Raw genomic sequence first — 23790 nt, forward strand, 5'->3', positions numbered from 1 at the left:
TGTAAAGATGTTGTTTTAAAGGACTTAATATCAAAATATTAGTATAATATGTCCCTTGAGTTTTGATTGTGTAACTTGTCATGTCATGTTCCAAAATTTCACATGGTTTAGGAAATAAAATTAAAGATAATTTTGATATTCATATAATTTACCGAGATGTATATTAAGAAAAAAACTTTGCGAGCAACAATATTTCAAATAAATAGACTTGAGGGAGTAAAGTGTTAGGTATAATGAATTTCAAACCAAATAATGTCTCAAATAAGATATAATAATTAACTTTAATAATACCATTTTTAATAATTTAAAATTATAAAATATGATATAATATATCATTGATTTAATTGAAGTTGAGACTTATTATTTCAAGATAAATGTGTGCTAATAGATACATAAAATGTATAATATAAAAAGTGCCGATTTAAATAAATATACACATACTCGTTTGTAAACGTACTCGTTGATGAAAATCACAACATATAGAATCTTATTTTTAATAAACCAAAACGAAGATATATTTATTACTTACATTCTTTATTACTCATTATATTAAATATTTTAAATGACCTTCTTTATCTATTTTTCATAACGAAATATTATTCAAACACCTAGCTCTATACAATGATTATTTAAACACTTATTAATGTTTTATTTAAAAATAAAACTATACAATATTTAAATTTATAAGTCCTATATGCTAATTTAATTGGGCGGAATATCTTAATTATTAGTTTTCTAGCCTTGGTTTATTTTTAAAGTTGTTGAAATACTTAAAATTTATACTTAAGGTGTTTTTTTTTAATATCTGTAAACTATTTTAAAAGTACCAATAATATAGATAAATATTAAAACACGTGCTTAATGAACACGAGTACCAAATATAAGAGAAAAAAACTATCAAAAATACATAAATCAATTATTAATGCATCCTAATTTTAGAATCAACAAAATTAATTCCTTCTCATTCTTTATGCTATAGTTGAGAAAGCAATTTTCATCAAAGAACTCCATGCCAAGACTAGAGAGAAACATATCTAGATGGGTGTTTTGTCAATGATGAAAGAAAGAAAAAAGTTTAAGAAAGTTGAATTAACGAATTAAATTTATCTAACTTGTTCAATATTTTGTTTTCATCATAATAAAACAAAAACAAATTTTTTAAAATATCACAGTTTAATATTTATTCGTTAACTCAAATATGATTTTCCATGATTGTGAAACATGATCAGAAATTTCGCAATCAAATATTTTAAAATTAATATATTTAATGGATCTGGTACAAAATTAGATTTTGTTGTGATGGAGGGGGAAAATTAAGAGAAAAAAATTGTTGTATTTATTATTTACTTACAAAAGCAAAAGGATTTTAATTATTATTGAGTGTAGTAATAAATTAGAAGGAGGTGGAGGAGTGTGGCGAGTAAGAAATAGACACGTCATCTTGATGAGTGTAAGACGGTGCGTTGTGTCCTGGCCTATTCTTCTTCCCACTTCTTCCTACCCATTTTTCTCTCGTCATTTCTGCCACTCTTCATCGATCTTTTGGGTTGCGACGATTCCATTTTCCAGTTTCTGATTTCCGCATATCTAACCCTTCCCTTCTTCATCGAAACTGCAATCAAAATATCACATTGGATGAATAAATCGCCGTAGTTAGGGTTCCATTCGATCGAACCAAAATTGAATGTAATCAACACCTCTCTTAAGTCTCAGAGCTGGGGGCGAATCACTCTCGGCCTCTCGGAAGCCCGGCGGCGGCGGAGGCACCTTCATCGTCGCAGCAGGGACTCTGGTTCTTCCTCCGCTTCCACAATGCGCCGCGTGTCCACACCCTTGCTCATCTTCCCCAGGTCGAATCTGTGAGCCGTTACGCATCCGATCTCAATCGCCCTGTCCAGCTCCGACCGCCGCCAGTCATGGAAAACGCTGCAGCCGCCTCAGCCGCTGTTAGTTCCGCTCCTCCGCCGCTCGAAGAACCTGAGTACTTGGCGCGCTACATGGTTATCAAGCACTCCTGGCGCGGCCGCTACAAGCGGATACTCTGCATTTCCAGTGTTTCTGTTCTAACTCTCGATCCTTCCACGCTCTCTGTTACCAACTCCTACGATGTAGCGACGGATTTCGAGGGCGCCACACCTATTCTTGGCCGCGACGAGAATTCGAATGAGTTCAACCTTAGCGTGAGGACCGATGGACGCGGAAAATTCAAATCCATGAAGTTCTCGTCGCGGTACAGGGCGAGTATTTTGACGGAGTTGCATCGGATACGCTGGAATCGGTTGGCGCCAGTGGCTGAGTTCCCGGTGCTTCATCTTCGGCGACGTGCGTCTCAGTGGGTTCCTTTGGTAAGTCAGGCCGCTCCACCATTGGTTTTTTAGTGTGATTGATTTTATGGTTTTGATGATTGCTTTTCTGTGAACTTCATCTGACATGTAAGTAAAGACGGCGGAGTGGACATGTATGCATTTTGATTGTGGGATTCATGCTTGCATTGCGATGGCTAAGTGTGTGTGGCACTTTTTTTTTAGTTGTTGTGTGTTGTTCATAATTTGTTGTGTGTTATGGATTGTGAGTATGCGCATTTGTGTCTTTCTTTTGTCTCATTCTGATCAGGAAAAAATACGAGTATGAAGTTTGTTTCGATAGGGAGTTTTGGAAGAAGGATTTAACTTATAGTTGATTTTAAAATACCACTCATAAAAATGTATTCGACTCTTCTGAAAGCGTGGAAGGATATAGTAATGTATTCGTATACATTTACGATTTTTTATGTACGTGTATGTAATATAGTTATAGATTGATATTTCACGGACGTTTGAGATTCCTTATTTTACCTCGCTTTAGAAGAGATGGATCCCCATAAAAAAGGTTAAACTATTATTTGGTCCTTGTAATAGTCCCACTTTTAAGTTTTAATCCATATACAAGAAAATTGTAAGTTTTAGTCCCTGCATGTACATAAAAGTTGAGGTTTGGTCCTTATTGCTTGTATGGAGAAAACTTCCTGGTGATCTAAATCCACTAAAGAACTATCTCGCAGTGATAAACCACCACACAAAACCATTGAAGAGATTAAAACTTGTAGTTTTCTTGCACAGGGACTAAAACTTAAAAGTGACGATAACTGTAGGGATCAAGTAAATTTTTTAACACCTAAAAATTGTCTTTATTGGATATCAAAACCCACAAATTTTGGAATGTTGATAGTTTTACATAAGGGATTTTTTTCAAGTGAAATAAATGATGGGATTTCAAATAATACCAAAAACAACAGGATTTAAGAAATTTCTTTTTCTCTTCTATGGTTTTACCTCAGATTCTCACTCGTAAAGCTGTCTCTTCTGTCTCTCTTTCTATTTTTCACCTCTCTTTCTTTCTCTCCCACACCTTCTTTCCCTATCCAATAGCAATATAAAATACAGGTTTACAACTGTTGTGTTAATTGTAAAACTTACCAACATTTCCTCTTTTTCCCTTCTTAAACTGTATTTTATTGTCATTTATTATGTTGAAATTATAATATCAAGTACTTAATATCTAGTTCAAAAGTCACATTAATTGTGGTCACCCCAAGGATGAACGGTGTTACCTACAGAGGTCTAACCACAAAAGCCAAGGTAAGTGCTGTAGAGTGCTGTCACCATGATGCGGCTCTTGGGCAATCGAGATTCTATCTCAACTAGAGATATCAAAGTGGTGCTTATAAAGCTTGGGCACTTCATAAGTTGGTTTCCTGGGGTCCAATTAGACCTTAAACTCAAATGCCAAGATATTTGATTTTGTAGTTATTTGTTACATATGAAAAAAAAAATAGTATAATTAATTATTTAATTTTGCGCAATAGGATTTGCAATTAAATTTCCATGAATGCCAAATTCATCATAACAACGAAATCCTTAATTGAAACACTACCTTAATATATTTTATATGGTGTAGATTATTATTACTATTATTATTATTATTATTATTATTATTTAAATCTTTGTGTAATAAAACAGTTGCCTTATTGTGTGATTAACTTACACAAAAATAGAGGGTGGTGAGTAGCTAAACTAATTATCTTGTATGACTGGTGGCTTTCACAGAAATTGAAAGTAACCTATGTTGGTGTTGAGCTTATTGATACAAATTCGGGCGATCTTCGCTGGTGCTTGGATTTTAGAGACATGGATTCCCCTGCAATTATTCTTCTCTCTTCTTCTTTTGGGACGAAAAACATTGATCATGGTAGTGGATTTGTTCTATGCCCCTTATATGGAAGAAAGTCTAAAGCTTTTCAAGCTGCTTCTGGATGCACAACATCAGCAATTATTTCAAATTTGGTATGGGTGGCTTTGTCTAAGCTTAAGTATTTATTCTGCTTGATATTGGTACTCTAAATTAGCATGCCTTGTGGAACTTAATTAAAGCAGCATTTGTAAAATTGCTTTGGTTAAGCTTTCTGGATAACAAAGGATTATTGTACTTCCTGTTTTAATATCAACTGTAATAACAGTGCATAAATTTTATTTCAGACAAAAGCTGCCAAATCCACAGTTGGGGTATCCTTGTCTGTGGAGAGTTCTCAAAGTCTCTCTATTTCTGAATATATAAAACAAAGGGGTAACTGGTCACAACCTTGTATATGTTACTTTTACTTTCAAGTTTGTTGTTTATCTGCTGTGAATTTCTTTATTAATCTTGAACAAATAAATGTAATGCAGAAAAGGAGGCAGTTGGAGCAGAAGATACCCCATTGGGGGGTTGGTCTGTAACAAGGTTGCGTTCTGCTGCCCATGGAACTCTAAATGTTCCGGGGTTGAGCTTAGGAGTTGGTCCTAAAGGAGGACTAGGTGAGCATGGTGATTCTGTATCTCGTCAGCTCATTCTTACAAAAGTTTCACTTGTTGAAAGGCGCCCTGAGAATTATGAAGTAAGTGACGTAATAAGTCAACTTTTGAATAGGATGTAGCATTTGTAGATGCATATCCATTATTATATCACAGGCATTGACAGATGCTTATTGAATTTCTTTGAGATATTGTTCCAAACAAATCTTGGAGGACATGGTTACAGTGGAAGGTTTTGCTGTGTTTATGTCTTCTGTTTTCTATAAACCTACGTATTCAGTTTACATTTGGATAAACTTTGAAATAAAGTTCTTTTATACTATAACTATTTTATTCGGAGAAAAGTGTTTGAATTTATTTATTTTTTCTGGAAAATTATCCAGTAGTGTTGTGTGTGTGTTTGAAACAATCGTTTTAGTTAGAAAAACATATTGTACAAAGAGAAAGCTTTAGTAAATGCATTCTCAACTTGTTACAGCAACAACAAACAAGCAAGTAGCATCACTGTTGGAGGTAAAACAGACATTAAAAAGGAAATATTAAGCTTGAACGATGCATGCATCTTCAATATAATGTGTATTTGTCCCTTTATCTATAGTTCTGTGTTGGGTTATGTCAAATGTTGAGAATTTTTACTAGATGTGTGCAGGCTGTTACTGTTCGTCCATTATCTTCAGTAAGTGCTCTTGTTCGGTTTGCTGAAGAGCCGCAGATGTTTGCAATTGAATTTAGTGATGGATGCCCCATCCATGTAAGCTTTTGTTGTGCTATTCTAGTTTGTGATTTACTATGCTATTATTTTTCTCATGCATATTTTGTAAATTGTAGGTTTATGCAAGCACGTCTCGTGATAGCTTACTTGCAGCATTTCGTGATGCTTTGCAAACTGAAGTAGGTAGATGTATTTCATCTGGGTTGGCAATTGTTATATAATTGCATGTTTGATATATGATGATTGATGACCTATAATACTTGTGTTATATATCATAATATCAATGTTGACCTGTTCTTGATTTTGAGTTAATCTTATTATAAAAATGAAATGTTGTGAAATGGAGCGTCCTAGTGCATGTTTGATTTCACCTGATATTTATTTTACAGGGTCAATGTGCCATACCTGTATTGCCAAGACTGACAATGCCTGGTCATCGGATTGATCCTCCTTGCGGGAGAGTTTTTTTGCTATATGGTCAACAAAAGCCTGTTACTGATGCAGAAAGTGCATCAATGCATTTGAAGCATTTAGCAGCTGCAGCCAAAGATGCTGTTGCTGAAGGTGGGTCTATTCCTGGATCTAGGGCTAAACTATGGCGTAGAATAAGGGAGTTCAATGCCACTATACCGTATAGTGGTGTACCTCCAAACATTGAAGTACCAGAGGTTACTTTGATGGCCTTGATCACTATGCTTCCTGCTGCCCCAAATCTTCCTCCAGAATCTCCTCCGCTGCCTCCCCCTTCACCAAAAGCTGCAGCAACTGTGATGGGTTTTATTGGATGTTTACGTAGACTACTTGCCTCAAGAAGTGCAGCATCACATGTGATGTCTTTTCCGGCAGCAGTTGGAAGGATAATGGGTTTGCTCCGAAATGGTTCAGAAGGCGTTGCTTCTGAGGCTGCAGGGCTTGTAGCTGTTCTCATTGGTGGTGGGCCTGGTGATGCAAATGTAACAGATTCTAAAGGGGAGTGGCATGCCACAATTATGCATACAAAGTCAGTTTTGTTTGCTAATCAGAATTATATCATCATTCTTGTTAACAGATTAAAGCCAACATCAGTATCACCTTTACTGTCAATGACTGTTGTTGAAGTGCTTGAGGCTATGATTTGTGATCCACATGGTGAGACCACCCAGTACACTGTTTTTGTTGAATTGTTACGCCAAGTTGCAGGGTTGAAGCGTCGATTGTTTGCACTGTTTGGTCACCCCGCTGAAAGTGTTAGAGAAACAGTAGCAATGATAATGCGATCAATTGCAGAAGAAGATGCCATAGCTGCAGAGTCCATGCGAGATGCTTCTCTGCGTGATGGTGCTTTGTTGAGGCATTTACTGCATGCTTTTTTCCATCCAATTGGTGAGCGGCGTGAAGTTAGTCGACAGCTTGTTGCCCTTTGGGCAGATTCCTATCAACCAGCTTTAGAGCTATTGTCCCGAATTCTGCCTCCTGGTCTTGTTGCTTACTTGCACACACGTGCTGATGAAACTCTAGCTGAAGGAACAAATCAAGAAGCGTCATCAATTGGGAAAAGAAAAAGACGGTTACTTCAGCACAGGAAAGGTCGCATCGGGAGAGGACTTATTTCTCAAGAACAACCTTTCCCTTCAGCTAATAACTTTGATGTTTCTGATTCAGCTAGGCAAACAGTGGGTACTGTTGTCAGAGGGTTAGACAACTTTCATAAAACTGGTATGGACCCTAGTTCTGGAAATACTTCAAACATCCAATCTAAAGTAGTTCACACCAGTGAACATTTGAACAATGGATCTTCTACAGTAGATGTGCAAAATGGTCATTCAACTTTTATGGCTTCAGCTAATGCGGTGTCAGCAAGCTCAAATGAAGCACCTGAATCTGAATTTCAAAATTCAGTTGATCCTGACAGCAATTCAGTTGGTTTGCAGAATGAAGGCATTCCTGCTCCTGCTCAAGTTGTTGTAGAGAACACCCCTGTAGGATCTGGTCGGCTTCTATGTAATTGGCCTGAATTTTGGAGAGCTTTTGATCTTGATCACAATCGTGCAGACTTGATTTGGAATGAGCGAACCAGGCAAGAGTTGAGAGAATCTCTGAAAGCTGAAGTTCATAAACTAGATGTTGAGAAAGAGCGTACAGAAGATATTGGTCCCGGGGGCGCTGCCTTGGAAATGGTATCAGGTGTTGAGAGCGTGCCACAAATATCTTGGAACTATCCTGAATTTTCTGTTCGTTACCCTAGCTTGTCAAAAGAAGTTTGTGTGGGTCAATATTATCTGCGATTACTGCTTGAGAGTGGCAGTGCTGGCAGGGCACAAGACTTCCCATTGCGTGATCCTGTTGCTTTCTTCAGGGCACTTTACCATCGTTTCTTGTGTGATGCAGACACCGGACTTACTGTAGATGGAGCTGTCCCTGATGAATTAGGTGCATCTGATGATTGGTGTGACATGGGTAGATTAGATGGTTTTGGTGGAGGTGGTGGATCATCGGTGAGAGAGCTTTGTGCAAGGGCGATGACAATTGTATATGAGCAGCATTACATGACCATAGGCCCTTTTGAAGGCACAGCTCACATTACTGTTCTATTGGACAGGACAGATGACAGAGCTTTGAGGCACCGACTTCTTTTACTTCTGAAGGTTTGTAAATTTAAATTACTTTTTTCTAGCTCTGTCTTCTCCGTGAGTGGGAGGAAGGGTTAATTTGCTTTTCTATTGTGTCATAGTTGCATTGATGTTTATCCTAATATTTTTGCTTCAAGAGTACCCAAATTTTTGCGAGTTGATCTGAAGGAAAATAAATTTTGAATTTTGATCTTCATTGTGGTAGTTGCAATTTGTAACAGGAGCAGTGGCCATTAGCCTAATTATCATTCTAAATGGAAACACTTGCGTGTATTGCAGTTTCTCAATTAATATGGATTGAAAATTTAAATTAACTATGATTAATTGAATTTCAGGCATTGGTGAAGGTTTTATCAAATGTGGAGGCTTGTGTCCTAGTTGGAGGCTGCGTATTAGCTGTTGATCTGCTCACTGTGGTCCATGAAACTTCAGAGAGGACATCTATTCCCTTGCAATCAAATTTAATTGCTGCTAGTGCTTTTATGGAACCCCTTAAGGAATGGATGTATATTGACAAAGATGGTGCTCAAGTTGGACCTATGGAAAAGGATGCTATTAGAAGGTTGTGGTCCAAGAAGGCTATTGATTGGACGACAAGGTTTTGGGCTTCTGGGATGCTAGATTGGAAGAAGCTGCGTGATATCCGTGAACTTCGTTGGGCACTTGCACTTAGAGTTCCTGTCCTTACCCCGCCTCAGGTAGAATCTCTCCTAAGCTGGAAGACAATATCTGTAATAATTGCTGTTTTAATGTTTTCTGTAGGTAGACTTTTTTACTTCCCATTTTTTTTGCCGAGGTCTCTAATTTTTTTCTCAGCCTTATTTTTTTAGTGTAGACATGTGCTTATTTGTTTTATTTGAATTGCTTGAATTTTTTGGGGAACTGTTGAGATTGACCACTAATTTTAAGGTTCTGTTATGTTGAATTGTTAATAACTGTAAGCTTAGACTCATTTGGAAATCAATCTAGTGTCAAAGAAGATAGTTATCTAAATGGTTAATTATCAAAAACAGTTTTTGACATCCTTAATTTTATTTTGCTTGTATCCTTCTAATGGATAGAATATGAATATTATATTCAGGTTGGGGAGACAGCTTTGTGTATATTGCATAGCATGGTGTCTGCACATTCAGATTTAGATGATGCTGGAGAGATTGTTACTCCAACTCCCAGAGTAAAACGAATCTTGTCAAGTCCGCGCTGCCTTCCACATATTGCACAGGTAATTTCAGGAACTGTACCTTTGTTAACCAGCGATGTTGGAGAGTATTGATATTTGTTGGGACGTGCATCATATTAAAGGGTCTGTTTGGTCGAACTTCTCCAGAAAGATTTTTAGGAGAGAAAAATATGAATAAAAAGGTGAAATTGCTTTCTCCACCAGTTGAAATTAATTTAGAGAAACTATACTAGGGAGCTTCTACAAATTAGCTTATGCGTAATCTAAATTTAATTTGTGCAGAAGTCAATATCACCCTTCTCCCATAAATCTTTCTTCTAAAAGTTCAAACAGATCCTAAGTAGTATTTCTTTTTCAAAATTTTGGCAGATTCTTTTGTTCTTGATTGTCTTAAGTCTTACATTTATCTTTTTTAATTCAAGTAGTTAGATATGTAGGTGATATGATAACTGCTTAGCTTGTCAACCTTTTCTAAACAAATAAAAATTATATCAAAATTCAAGTTGAAAGTTCTTACCGTATTTTTCATTAATTTTTTATTGCTTTTAAGAATTCAAAATATACATTTTTTATTATTTTTCGTTTATGTTATAAATTTAATTTTCTATTGCTAAAAATTAATATTCAAGCTATTTAAACTAAATTATAAATATATCTTGCATATTTTAACTAAATTAGTTATTTTCAATTAATTTTATAAAATAAATAATTAAAAGTTATTATTTTTGTCTTTCTTTAGTTTTTCCCTTGTTTTGGCAGTACCTAGGCAGGGCAGTTCAGGGTATCCAGCCCTTTTTCAATTGGTGACTTGACCCTGCTCATTTTCAGCATGCTGGGGCTAAGCTAGCCTGCCTTTTTCTTCCCTTGTTTTTCTACACTTCCCACTTCTAAAAAAATTCAAGTATTATTCTATTATGATTTCATTTTTGTCATTTTTGGTGGGGTGGGGGTTTGGTGGGTATAGGCCATTCTTTCTGGGGAACCAAGTATTGTTGAGGCAGCTGCTGCATTACTTAAGGCCATTGTTACCCGGAATCCCAAAGCTATGATCCGTCTGTACAGTACTGGTGCATTTTACTTTGCACTGGCATATCCTGGTTCTAATCTACTTTCAATTGGGCAACTCTTTTCTGTCACCCATGTTCATCAAGCATTTCATGGTGGGGAAGAGGCTGCCGTTTCAAGTTCATTGCCTTTGGCAAAACGTAGTGTTCTTGGTGGGCTTCTCCCTGAATCTTTGTTGTATGTACTGGAGCGTAGTGGTCCAGCAGCATTTGCTGCTGCAATGGTTTCAGATTCTGACACCCCAGAGATAATATGGACTCACAAAATGAGGGCAGAAAATCTAATTCGTCAGGTAATCTAAACTTTGTAGTAGCCACTTTGGTGATTTTTTATTTCCATAGTGTGATTGATTTGATTCTCCTTTGCTCTTCATCAGGTTTTGCAGCATCTAGGCGATTTTCCGCAGAAATTGTCACAGCATTGCCATGTTTTGTATGACTATGCCCCCATGCCTCCAGTGACATACCCAGAGCTGAGAGATGAAATGTGGTGTCACCGTTATTACCTCAGGAATCTATGCGATGACATTCGTTTTCCAAATTGGCCAATTGTTGAACATGTAGAGTTTCTTCAATCATTACTTGTAATGTGGCGTGAAGAGTTGACTAGAAAGCCTATGGATCTATCTGAAGAAGAAGCTTGCAAGATCCTTGAAATATCCTTTGAGGATATATCTAGTGACGATGTAAATAAAATAAATTCTGTGGATATTGCAGATGAAGCATCTAGTTTATCGAAGCAGATTGAGAACATTGATGAAGAAAAATTAAAGCGACAATATCGGAAACTTGCTATGAAGTATCATCCTGACAAAAATCCAGAAGGGAGGGACAAGTTTCTTGCCATACAGAAGGCCTATGAACGTCTCCAGGTAGGTACATGTTTCCATGCCATAGTCAGGCTTCTTTGGAATCTTGTTTCAACAAGTGTCACTAAAGCAGCATGGTTCTTTCTAGTTTTCTATGTAAAGGTTTTCATACTTCTGTAAGTATCGCAGCATACACATTATGGAGACATGTGCTGTCTTAAGCAATAAATTTTGAAATCAAGTATCTCGTTCAATAAAGTATGAAATCTGTATATTGCCTTTTATCTAGAGGTGGCAATGCAACTGTGATTTATCTTGGGTATATGTCATTGACTTAAAATCCCGATGGGGAAAAAATGTACCTGTGCATATTTATTTAGCTTATATATTTTAATGTTTTAATGAGCCACTACTACAAAATGCACTCATTCAAGGTTACTGTAAATAGAGCAGAACAATGGTCCATCAAATTCATAATGCTCATTCATTTTCAGTCTGATTTCTTGGTGCATGATAATACCCTCCATTACACAATGAATTGGTCTATATTTATGCCTTCTATAATTTGTTAAATTATACATTTTGTGAACATAGGCTACCATGCAAGGGTTGCAAGGTCCGCAGCCGTGGAGATTGCTACTTTTATTGAAGGGGCAATGTATTTTATACAGAAGACATGGAGACGTTTTGGAGCCATTCAAATATGCTGGCTATCCCATGTTGCTGAGTGCTGTTACTGTGGACAAGGATGATAACAATTTTCTTTCTTCAGATAGAGCACCTCTCCTTGTGGCTGCATCAGAGCTGGTCTGGCTGACGTAAGAGTTCCATGTTCTTTTTTCTTAGGGTTCATCATTCTTACGAAGTGGGGTTTGAGTTAGGCCTATACCACTTTGTAAGAACCATAATGCTATTAGATCTAAACAAACTCTGGTAACCTTTGCTCTTTCGTTGAATTTTCATATGGTTAGATGTGCATCTTCTAAATTGAATGGTGAAGAGCTGGTAAGAGATGGAGGGGTACATCTTCTTGCAACTCTTCTTTCCCGTTGCATGGGTGTCGTTCAGCCAACTACTCCTGGAAACGAACCATCTGCAATCATTGTTACAAACATCATGCGAACATTTTCTGTTCTTAGTCAATTTGAGGCTGCTAGAGCTGAGATACTCGAATTTTCTGGATTAGTTGAGGACATTGTGCACTGCACCGAATTTGAACTTGTACCTGCTGCAGTTGATGCTGCCATACAGACTATTGCCAATGTTTCAATTTCCTCTGAATTGCAAGATGCTTTATTGAAGGCTGGTGTCTTATGGTATGCCTCTTCAATTATTGAGTATATTATTTTATATCAATTTCAAGTTTCGGGGAGGATGTGTCTAGAGAGTAATAGGATAAGTAGCTTCAATACGTGCATATTTAAGTAGTGTTTGTTTCATGTGTTGGCTGTTGTACGTGTTTTCCAACTCTGGCTCTCTGAAATTTCTCAAACAGTAATTTTCTTACTAGTTTCTCAGTTTATAGATCCTTATGGAAACTAGCAATTTCTTAATTTTCTCAAACTGTAGCCCGTTTGTTTCTCAGATTTTCTTATTTTTTAACTCTGACATCTCTAGAGACACCACCTAAACCTTTTATTTCATGTTGTTCCCGTGTAATAGAACAAACAAGATTGAACTTTGATGCTGCACTAAGCAAATGAGGTGGGAACTACTGACAAGGGAAAGAAAGTAAGGATTAAGAGGAATACTCCCTCTAAATGATTAGCCAAACCATAGTTATTGGTCTTACTCAGAATTGTTGCCAGTAACAGGTTTACCAGATAATGCATGGGAACAACACTCTTCTCCTGAATGCATGAAACCTGCATCAGCAAATAAGGCGTGACATAAAACGCAATATATCTAAAAGTTTGTTTGCTAATTAACATAAAACGCAATATATCTAAAAGTTTTTTTGCTAATGAGCTCAAATTTTATATATTGACAATAATTATTTATGGCACTTAAAAAAAACTATAATTTTATCGCACTTATTTATACTTGAAAATATGTTTTGGACTCATCTGTTTAATATGGTCCATGATAGGTACCTTTTGCCACTGCTGCTTCAGTATGACTCAACTGCAGAAGACTCTGATGCAACAGAATCACACGGTGTTGGTGTTAGTGTTCAAATTGCCAAAAACATGCATGCCATAAGAGCATCTCTAGCCTTGTCAAGACTCAGTGGTCTGTGTAGTGATGAGAGTGCAACACCGTATAATCAGGCAGCGGCTGATGCCCTTAGAGTTTTGCTAACTCCCAAGCTCTCTAGCATGTTAAAAGATCAAATGCCCAAAGATTTACTGTCCAAATTAAATGCAAACCTGGAATCACCAGAGGTATTTTTTTTCTTATCATTCTTAATTGTGCAAGGAAGAAATGTTTTCATGATGGGACTTGATTTCTTGTTTTGCTCTGTAAAGGTCTCAATCAATGTCTGATTCCATTGCACAGATTATTGGAACGTAGTCTGAGTGAATAATCTGTTTGGCAAGAAGTTATATATGGAGTCATTAGTAAGATTATTATTGAGTGTTATTCAAAAAGGCCATGAAGGCACAATGGCAGAAAGTGGTGGCAAATTTGTTACTGGCCACCACAGCCATGCTGTGGTGAATTGGATTTTGTGTCAATGCATCATGAACGGTGTCGTGGAAATCACACAACGGGCTCAACCTGTGGAAGAAGATACAGTCATGGGTCAGCTCAACCCAACTTGAGTTCCATGCAACCCTAGTTCCCTTATTTCGAAAACTGTTATGGGTACTGATCCAATCCAAGCCCAATAGTTCTTTTCCAAAGGGTTGGATCATACAACTCAACCCAAAAGTAAAAAATCCTAAACTACTAGCTGCAACCCAACACAACTTTCTGGTTCAGCAATCATAGCCGCTGTGATCAACCACAGGTGCAGCCACCACATGCAACCTAGACATTCTTGTACATAGATCTTCAGATTAAATGAGAGGTTTTGTTTTTTTTGGAGTGAAAGAAATGGCTGAAGATATCTATGGCACAGGGAAAAGGACATGGACCTTCTGGCAAAGCCCTGGACATTATAAATAAAGTTTTGTACTAAAACTGATTCAGCAAATTTTTAGAGCCTTCAACTCATTTTTGATCTTGCTGATGTTCAGTGAGATAATCCATGAATTTGTCACAAATTATTGTCCATTTTGTTGGTTTAAATTTATGAAAATGAAATTAAGCTGTCTCTTGATTGTACTTGCTTGGTGATACTATCTTTGGATTCTCTGCAGATTATCTGGAACTCTTCAACGCGAGCAGAGTTGCTGAAATTTGTGGATCAGCAACGTTTAGCTCAAGGTCCTGATGGCTCGTATGATATTAAGGATTCACACAATTTTGTCTATGTAGCGTTGTCCAAAGAATTATTCATTGGAAATGTTTACTTGAGAGTCTACAATGATCAGCCGGACTTTGAAATTAGTGAACCAGATACTTTTTGCCTTGCTCTGATTGATTATATATCTTATCTTGTGCACAATCAATGTGAAGTTGCCACTAATAAGGTTGAAGATGCCAATGACAATGTTCAAGATGCCAATCATAATGTTGAAGATGCCAATCGTAATGTTGAAGATACCTCCAAGTCTTCTGAGGATACGAGTGAGGCTGTTGATGAATCTGCTAATGAGCAGCATGTTCTAGATAATTCTGGCACAATGTCTGAAGAACAGTCTGTGGGAAAGGAAGAGCTTGAGTTGATTAAAAATCTGCATTCTGCATTGACCTCCCTTCAGGTTAATTCCTTACTGCTTTATTTTGTAGTGAAATGCGTTTTATTTGGCATATCTGACTATTTTTGTTTATTATCTGCAGAACCTTCTGACTAATAATCCCAATTTGGCATCCATATTTTCTAACAAAGACAAGTTACTACCACTTTTTGAATGCTTTTCTGTGCCTGAAGCATCAGTCTATAATATCCCTCGACTTTGCCTAGCAGTGTTGTCACTCTTAACTGCACATGCTCCTTGTTTGCAAGCCATGGTTGCGGATGGGTCTAGTCTTCTGCTTTTGTTACAAATGCTTCACTCAGCCCCAAGTTGTCGGGAAGGGTCCCTCCATGTTCTCTATGCATTGGCAAGCACACCTGAACTCGCCTGGGCTGCTGCCAAGCATGGCGGTGTTGTCTACATTCTTGAATTGCTTTTGCCTTTGAAGGGTAGGAGACATTACACCTTGGTCTTTTTTTTTGTGTTCTCACCTCTAGATTTTGTTTGCTGAAATTTGTGTTGACAATATTCACAATTCCATGCAGAAGAAATTCCACTCCAGCAAAGAGCTATGGCAGCTTCCTTGTTGGGAAAGCTTGTTGGCCAACCAATGCATGGACCAAGAGTTGCTATAACACTTGCAAGGTTTCTCCCTGATGGTCTTGTATCAGTAATTAAGGATGGACCTGGTGAAGCCGTTGTAGTTGCCCTTGAGCAGACTACGGAGACACCAGAACTTGTATGGACGCCAGCAATGGCAGCTTCCTTATCTGCACAAATTTCCACTATGTCATCAGAGCTATACCGTGAGCAGATGAAAGGGCGTGTTGTTGATTGGGATGTTCCTGAGCAGGCATCTGGACAGCAGGAAATGAGAGATGAGCCACAGGTATTGCATAATATGTGATATTTAAATTTGTCGTTTATATGACATGGTATGATGAATAATTTATATTCTCTTAAATGAACTAAAATTGTGTGGATGCAGGTTGGTGGCATCTATGTTCGGCTGTTTTTGAAAGATCCCAAATTCCCTCTTAGAAACCCCAAAAGGTTTTTGGAAGGTTTACTAGATCAGTATTTGTCATCCATTGCTGCCACACATTATGAAGCACAGGTTGTTGATCCAGAGCTTCCTTTGCTCCTGTCTGCCGCCCTAGTTTCTTTATTACGTGTGCACCCTGCTCTAGCAGATCATGTTGGGTATCTTGGATATGTACCAAAATTAGTTGCTGCTGTTGCATTTGAGGGAAGGAGAGAAACAATGTCATCGGGTGAGGTAAACAGTGGGAGACATGCAGAACAAACATTTGACCCGGATATTGACTCAGCAGAGAACACACAAACACCTCAAGAACGTGTACGCCTTAGTTGTTTGCGTGTATTGCATCAACTTGCAGCTAGTACCACATGTGCTGAAGCCATGGCTGCAACGAGTGTTGGAACACCTCAGGTATCTGACAAAACAAGTTCTATATGAATATGTTAATATACAATTTTACATTTTTTTCTGCTTTCATATGCAATGTTCTGCTGAAGATAATGTGATTACCAAGACACTTTCTTGTCTGCCATGGAATTTCCTTTATTCATCTCAAGGATCATCCCTCTGTAATACCTGTATGGCAAAAACCCATCTGGATTCTTTAAAGCCCATCTTCGAATTCCATTTAGTGTGTGAATTGTTATCCTGGTTAACCTAAGAAGCAACTATTGACCTTTTTCAACAGTTTATTAGCTTCTAATCCTGGTAACTCAATGGCAATGAAGTCTTTTAGTTGTGGGGAAAATCATGCTATTTTGGAGAAATTTAGGTTTTGATCACAACTGTTCTTTATTTATTATTTTATTTCCTAGGGTGTGGTTTATGGTTTAGGTAACGTTTCTGTTGGGAGTATGGGTTAAATATTGGCTGTGGGAGGACATACCAATCAACTGAAGTTGATATTAAATGACAGCTCTTGAGTGTGGAAAAAGTATTTGTAAAGTTTACGTATTCATTCAGTCAGTCTCATGCTTTAAAAAGGGTTCTAGTTTCTTTTTGATAATGATGGAATGCTTTTATTGCTGGTGTTTCCTATATTTATAAATATAATTTGCGCTGTCCCTACTTTATAAATGTCTTTGACCAAATAAATAAATAATTTAAATTTCTTCTTCCAGGTTGTTCCACTGCTAATGAAAGCTATTGGATGGCAAGGTGGAAGTATTTTAGCTCTTGAGACTCTAAAACGTGTTGTGGTTGCTGGTAACCGAGCCAGGGATGCTCTTGTTGCACAAGGCCTTAAGTGAGTACCTTGTATAATTGAAAATTAATTTACTTTTACTGATTCAATATTTTATGACATTGAGATCCGAGTTTATGATAGAGCATTGCTTTAGTTGGAGACAACTTCAACAAGATGCTAGTGAAAGAGAAAACTCATCACTTCAATTTCGATTATAGGGCCATGTTCTTTCCTTTTATAAAAATATGGGTTATGTCCTTTGACTTCCTCTTGCTTCTGGTAGAATTGAAGTTCAGTTGTGGTAGTGATGCGTGATGACGAGTTTGAAAATTGAATCAACATTTACTGCTCAACATTTACTGCTCAACATTTACTGCCATAGAATATATATACTAATATGTTCAACTTGCCTTTTGACATTGATTGGCACTTTCCCCCATAAATAACTCAATATCTTTTTATTTTTTTCATTTTAACCACCGCATCTGTCTACCATGTATTTTCTCTATTTTATAACATCGATCTTGAATATTTGAATTTAAACCTGTGGTATGACACCATTTCTATAGAACATAAATGCATTTTATTCAATTACCCTTGCATCCATGAGTGCTCTCTCTCACTTTGTGGAAATATGATAGAATTTAGAAGGGTAAGAGAAATAAAGAGGGGAAGAAAGAAGAAAACAGAAGAGAGAGGATAAAGGAAAGAAGAGAGAAACAGAGATGAAAGAATTGTGCAATGCAGTTCTGTCATCATCATTCAGTCTTATTTTGAAGTTAGCCTTTCTTGTGACCTTGAAATTTGTGTTTTGGGGTTGTATCTCACTACGCCTAATCTGTCTGTCTGATTTTGAATTTTTACAATTTTCCATGTAATGAGACTGTTGAAGGATGTTTGGATGGTCTGTAACTGGGAAAATGTAGAAAAAATGAATTTTCCTACTACATATTAGGAAGGCCTTGAATGGCTACAATAGTTTGTCTTGAAACAACTGCATGCTTCAAGACTAGCTTATATGTTTATGGAGTGGATTCACAAACTCAATGCTAAAATAAATTTTGCAAACAATGCAGAGTTGGTCTTGTTGAAGTTCTTCTTGGTCTTCTTGATTGGAGGGCTGGTGGAAGGAATGGCTTTTGTTCTCAGATGAAGTGGAATGAATCTGAAGCATCTATTGGCAGAGTGCTTGCAATTGAGGTTGGAATCTGAGTCAATTTTATTCTTGCTCTGTACTTTGAGGCTTTCTTTTGCATTTTTCTTTCTTTACAAGTACTTTCTTTATGAAAAAATGTCTTCCTGTATGCTCCAGTCTACTTCCCAGTATCAGAGTTTTAGGTATGAGGGTAAATAGAGAAAATATTATAGGAAGAGAATGAATTATTATTGCACTGAATGAGAAAGAAGATGCAAGCTTGAGCATAGATAGGCTCAACAAGAGGTTACAACAGTAACAAACTAATAATAGCAGAAAAACAGATAACTAACTAACATCCAGTTGAATATCTGAATGTTTACATTTGTATGTCAATAGTCCCGTCAAACCCAAGGGGAAGGATTTTTATGGGCAAAATCCTGCACATTGAGTTTGCTACTAGGAAATTCAAGACGGTTAGAAGAAAGAGGCTTGGTAAGAATATCCACCAACTGGTCCAAGTTAGGAATATAATAAACTTCAAGTTGTGGATAACACTTGATCATGAACAGAAAAATGTGCTTTGCTCTAGAGTCAAAAACAGGGTTTTGTATTATCGCAACTACACTTTTATTGTGACGGAGCATTACAGGAGTGTAGGAAGAAATATATAATTCTTTCCGGAGAGCTTGAATCCAGATAATTTCTTCTAAAGATTGAGCTAAGCTGTGATATTCAACTTTAGTGCTCAATCGAGCAATGGCACAGTGCGTATGTGACCACCAAGAAACGAGATTAGGTCCCAAAAATATTGCAGATCCAGAAGTAGGCTTTCTATCATCAATATCAGATGCCCAGTAACCATCACACAAGGCTGTGCTTGAAGACCATGAGAAAGAGTGCCTTTAAGGTGTCTTAGGATTCTTTTAACAGCTGTCCAAAGGATTTGAGATGAGTTGCAACATAACTGATATCATGTCTTGTAAGAGTAGCATATTGCAAAGTTCCAACTACTAATCTGTACAGAGTAGGATAAAAAAAAAAATCTGAGCCTGTTTTAAATAGTTTGCAGGATGAGCCCATAGGAGATGATATAGGTCTCTAATATATTTACTTTTTGAGTTATCACAATAGTCTTGTTAGAAAGATAGTTTATTTCAATACGTAGAAAGTAGTCAAGATTATCCAGCTGCTTGAGAGAAAAACTAGAGTGCAATTTCTAGTGAGCTGCTGAATAAGAAATACAGAGGTGCCCGTGAGAATGATATCATCAACATATACCAATAGGTGATTAATGAGAGTCATGCTGATAGGTAAATAGTGAAGGATGAGATTTGCTGAACAGAAACCAAGCTGCAAAAGAGTTGTGAATTTGTCAAACCACTGGTTAGGTGTTTGTTTTAGGCCATAAATGCTTTATTTTGTCTGCAGACCAGAGATTTGTCTGAGGCCTCAAATCCATGAAGTTGGATCGTATACACTGTTTCTTCAAGAGTGCCATTGAGAAAGGCGTTATAATATCCAAATGAAACAAATCCCATTCTCGTTAAAGTAACAATAAGAATAATTTTGAGGGTAAATATGTTTGATAACAGGAGAAAAAGATTCATGAAAATCAAACCCATGACTTGATTGAATCCCTAGACGACTAATCTGGCTTTATATTTGTTAACAGTTCGATTAGCATTTTCTATTACCTAAAAAATCCATTACAGCCAACTGCTTTTATATCTGGGGGTAAAGAAACCAGATCCCAAGTGTTTTTATTAAAACATCATATTCCTGTTTTATAGCTGAAACACAAATCGGACTATCCATAACCTGTTTAACACTAAAAGGTTCAGTATGAGACAAACACGATGACGGATGAATTATAGGATTATGAAGACCAAATTTAGATCGTGTTTGCATAGAGTGAGTTTGGAGGCCTGGGTAGAGACTCAGATTCTGACTCAGTAGGTAGAGTTGTAGGGTCAGAGGCAGTTGAGGACTTAAAGGGAGACATACTTTCTGTATTAGTGGAATGAATAATGGTTCAGTTGGAGGGGGAGAGATTATGAGTAAGATTGATATTCTGAGAACTGGAGGTAACAGGAGCAGTGGATTCAGGAAGAATACCAGAATAAGGAAACCTGATCCACTTAAAGAGAACATCTTTTCAGGTGTAAATGTGGCCGAATTTTGACAAATGGAAATAGCCTTATTGAGAGGTAGAATAGTCCAAGAAAACACTTTATTGTGATCGGAAATCTAATTTGCGACTGTTATGAGTCTAAAAAGGGATAGCAAGTACAATCAAATACCTTTAAAATATTGTAATCAGGTGACTATTTATACAAGACAGTGTAAGGGACATTGAATTGCAATGAAGCTGTGGGAAATCTATTGATTAAGTAGACAGCAGTATTAAAGGCAAAGTCCCAAAATTGTAGAGGAATAGAGGCATGATGCAATAAGGTTAATCCTAACTCCGTTTTGTGTGAAGTGGTCCTGAATTTCTTCCCACACCTGATACAAGTGGATAGATCCAAGAACACGAGACAAGATCGACTTTGTAAGCGTTCACTGAAGCCAAGTAAGCAAGGTTTAATCTTGCACTTTCCATTCTTCCTAGGCTGGGTTTATTTTTCCAAAAGCATGGTCATAATCTGAAAATCACTGGATTTACAACAAGTCGGAGAAGTCTACCTGACTTTATTACAGGGTCAACTTGTTTCCACTGAAGATTATTGGAATCAAGTTTTTCAGCTATAGAATTGAGAAATATTGGGAAGCGGAAGGTAGGGAGTCTGAATTTTGGCCATTGCAGAACAATGTCTAGCTCACGATACCAATCAGAGTTTAAGGTATGAGAAAAAACAGAGAAAAGATCAACAGAAAGAGAATGGATTATTATTGCGCTGAATGAGAAAGAAGATACAAGCTGATCATATATAGGCTCCAGAAGAGGTTACAACAGTTGAATAACTAACTAATCGTAGCAGAAAAACGGATAACTAGCTATAATCCAAATGAATAACTCAATGTTTACATTTATATCTCTAATACCATGTAAAACCACACCTGGTGTTTTAGTGGATTTTAACCAGTTCATATTTTGTTGGTAATAATAGTTTCTATAGGATCAACGATCACCATTTAGTTTCTTAAATTTGACATCTTGCACTTCAAATTAACAATCGATGCATTTACTCGAGTCTATATTTTGTACTTCTTTCTGTGGGTATTTTTATTTCTTTTTCATTAGTTTTTTTGCACAATTTGGCAAACATTAAAGAAAGTACTTACAGTTGTGGTTTTTTCTAGAGAAAATATTGTGTTGATTAATTTGTCCCAATATTCTGTTGATGGTTCAACAATTGTTTTTGACGAGTTACTTATCTCATTAATCAGGTCTTGCATGCCTTTGCTACTGAAGGAGCTCATTGCACTAAAGTGCGAGAACTATTGAATAATTCTGATGTAAGTCTCCACATTTTTTAGTAGCAATATAACATTTTTGTTTGAGCTTTTGGCCTTCGGCTTTTGCCTCTCGGCAGCCTAAACATTGTTTCTGCATTTTGGTGCTTCATGTTGCAAGTATGCTACTATCCATGTATTAGTTTTTATCTTCTATAATCATTTTCCCTTCTGCTTTTCAGGTTTGGAGTGCTTACAAAGACCAGAAGCATGACTTATTCCTCCCTTCAAATGCTCAATCTGCAGCTGCTGGCATTGCTGGTCTCATTGAAAATTCATCATCGTCGAGACTCACCTATGCCCTCACTGCGCCACCACAATCCACTACTTCCAGAACTCCTCCGTTATCCTCTGCTGACTTCAACGGAAAGCAGGATCAGTTTCTATAGTAGAACAGTAAGACATTTTTACTTGACGGAGCATATACCCAAGCCTATACTTGTAACTCACCTGTATAGTACACTGTACAGTTTTGTTATATACTTGCTCCTGGGTTAGTAACTAGGAAGCATGTGCAATTTTCTCTAGAGTATTCGTTTGTTTCGAGGGATTCTTCACCTTTCCCTCCCTTCTATCCTTGTAAATTGGATTCTGTATTTTCTCTTTTGCTGCAAAATAGTGAGGTGATTTTGCGCATTTCGTGAAAGTTTTATTGTGGTTGGTAAAGCTGAAGATGCCAGAGCAAAGCTGAACTACTTTTACTGAGCGTTAAGAATGCTAAGTTTGAATCATTGATTTTTTAATTACTTCAATTTATATTGAAGTAGATTAATAATGTACGCTAATTATTGATTTATTGTGATATTTGTGTGGCTTATGAATTAGGGCAAGTCAGAACGACCATGTTTACTGATAAATTTAGAGGCAAATGTATTTTGTGTACCCATTTAAAAGTTGGTTGGAAGCAGCTGGAACGTTAGAGAATAAACATCTGAGTGATTGGATCAGACATGAAATGATAAAGTTGGCCTAATCTCTTAAAAGACAGCAAATCAGTCGGTTATCGGCTAATACTTTAAATGAAGTAAAGGAGATGTTTCAACATCTGTTGTCTTGTGAGGGAACAAAAGAAACAAAAAGGTTCTTTCTTTCTTTTTTTAATGTTAACAATTTTACTAAACACTTTATTTTTTATGGCTCAATTTCTAATACTTTAAGCACAGTAATCGATATTCGTTTGTGAATAAATTTTGTTGTGCTCAATTTATTTTTCTAACTTTAGATAAAATCTTGAATAAATCTAATTTAGATTCCATAACATGTTAGGCTGTAAACAGAAACCACTTCACTTGCTTATCCCTAAATAATTAAGCGTTTCTTTCAATGATTTGGAACTAGTTCAAAATGAATAATAACAAGTTCTCTTTCAATATGGATTATGTTATAGAAAACATCTTGATAGGGATATTTAGAATTAAAAAATGTGAAAAAAGGAAATAAATTTCTCCGTAAATTAAAACTAATTTGTAGAGATTCCCTTACATAAATCTTTTAAATATTTTATTTTTTTAACTTGTATATAAAGCAATTTTTTTTTTAATTTTCTAAATATTCTTAAAAAAAATTATCTAAATATATATCTCATTCAAGATCAACCTGGTAGGATGTTAATATCTTCCGATCCAAATTTAATTTCAATTTTTAAGAATTTTTTCATAATTTTCAATAATAATTTATCGTGCCAATTTCTTTATTTTTTTTCTAAATGTTTTTGTTGTTTCATCGTGTTTCGATTGCAACAGTAATATATAACATTTATCTTTGAGTTTATTTCAAATTATTTTGAAAAAATAAAATTTAAACTTAATTATATCAATCGCCTCACATAGCTGGAATATGAAGCGCTGGTATTACGATGAAATCCGATAATAGGGTTTCAAATTAAAACGCTGTCTCGCAGAATATTTTAATTCAATCTCAGAATGAACAGCAAGAGATGGAGTTGCACATGTCACCATTACCATTCCGAATATAACTTTA

At 36.5% G+C, this 23790-nt stretch overlaps 1 protein-coding gene across 3 annotated transcripts; it reads left to right on the top strand.

Moving 5' to 3' along the window:
- The first annotated feature begins 1434 nt into the window (after positions 1-1434).
- On the top strand, positions 1435-22541 carry LOC106768121 (dnaJ homolog subfamily C GRV2). 3 transcript variants are annotated; one of them, XM_014653074.2, is made up of 22 exons: positions 1435-2345; positions 4086-4322; positions 4515-4602; positions 4704-4912; positions 5479-5580; positions 5658-5720; positions 5931-8165; positions 8486-8848; positions 9232-9372; positions 10295-10687; positions 10772-11266; positions 11798-12021; positions 12175-12519; positions 13293-13587; positions 14509-15012; positions 15092-15437; positions 15534-15877; positions 15977-16441; positions 17152-17276; positions 18293-18416; positions 21745-21813; positions 21993-22541. In XM_014653074.2, the coding sequence occupies exons 1-22, from the start codon at positions 1917-1919 to the stop codon at positions 22197-22199; spliced, it is 7803 nt and encodes a 2600-aa protein (XP_014508560.1). In that variant the 5' UTR covers positions 1435-1916; the 3' UTR covers positions 22200-22541. The 3 variants fall into 3 exon arrangements, with proteins under 3 accessions (XP_014508560.1, XP_022639390.1, XP_014508562.1); XM_022783669.1 differs by having other exon boundaries at positions 15537-15877; XM_014653076.2 differs by lacking the exons at positions 1435-2345; positions 4086-4322; positions 4515-4602 and having other exon boundaries at positions 4715-4912; positions 5469-5580.
- The last annotated feature ends 1249 nt before the right edge of the window (positions 22542-23790 follow it).

The sequence above is a fragment of the Vigna radiata genome, chromosome 7 (genome assembly GCF_000741045.1).
Source record: "Vigna radiata var. radiata cultivar VC1973A chromosome 7, Vradiata_ver6, whole genome shotgun sequence".
NCBI classification, from domain to species: domain Eukaryota; kingdom Viridiplantae; phylum Streptophyta; class Magnoliopsida; order Fabales; family Fabaceae; genus Vigna; species Vigna radiata.

Coding starts and splice junctions, on each gene's coding strand:
- LOC106768121 (XM_014653074.2), top strand. CDS start 1,917: ATGGAAAACGCTGCAGCCGCCTCAGCCGCTGTTAGTTCCGCTCCTCCG. Junction 17,277..18,292: donor CTTGTTGCACAAGGCCTTAA/GTGAGTACCTTG, acceptor CAAACAATGCAG/AGTTGGTCTTGTTGAAGTTC. Junction 18,417..21,744: donor GCAGAGTGCTTGCAATTGAG/GTTGGAATCTGA, acceptor CTCATTAATCAG/GTCTTGCATGCCTTTGCTAC.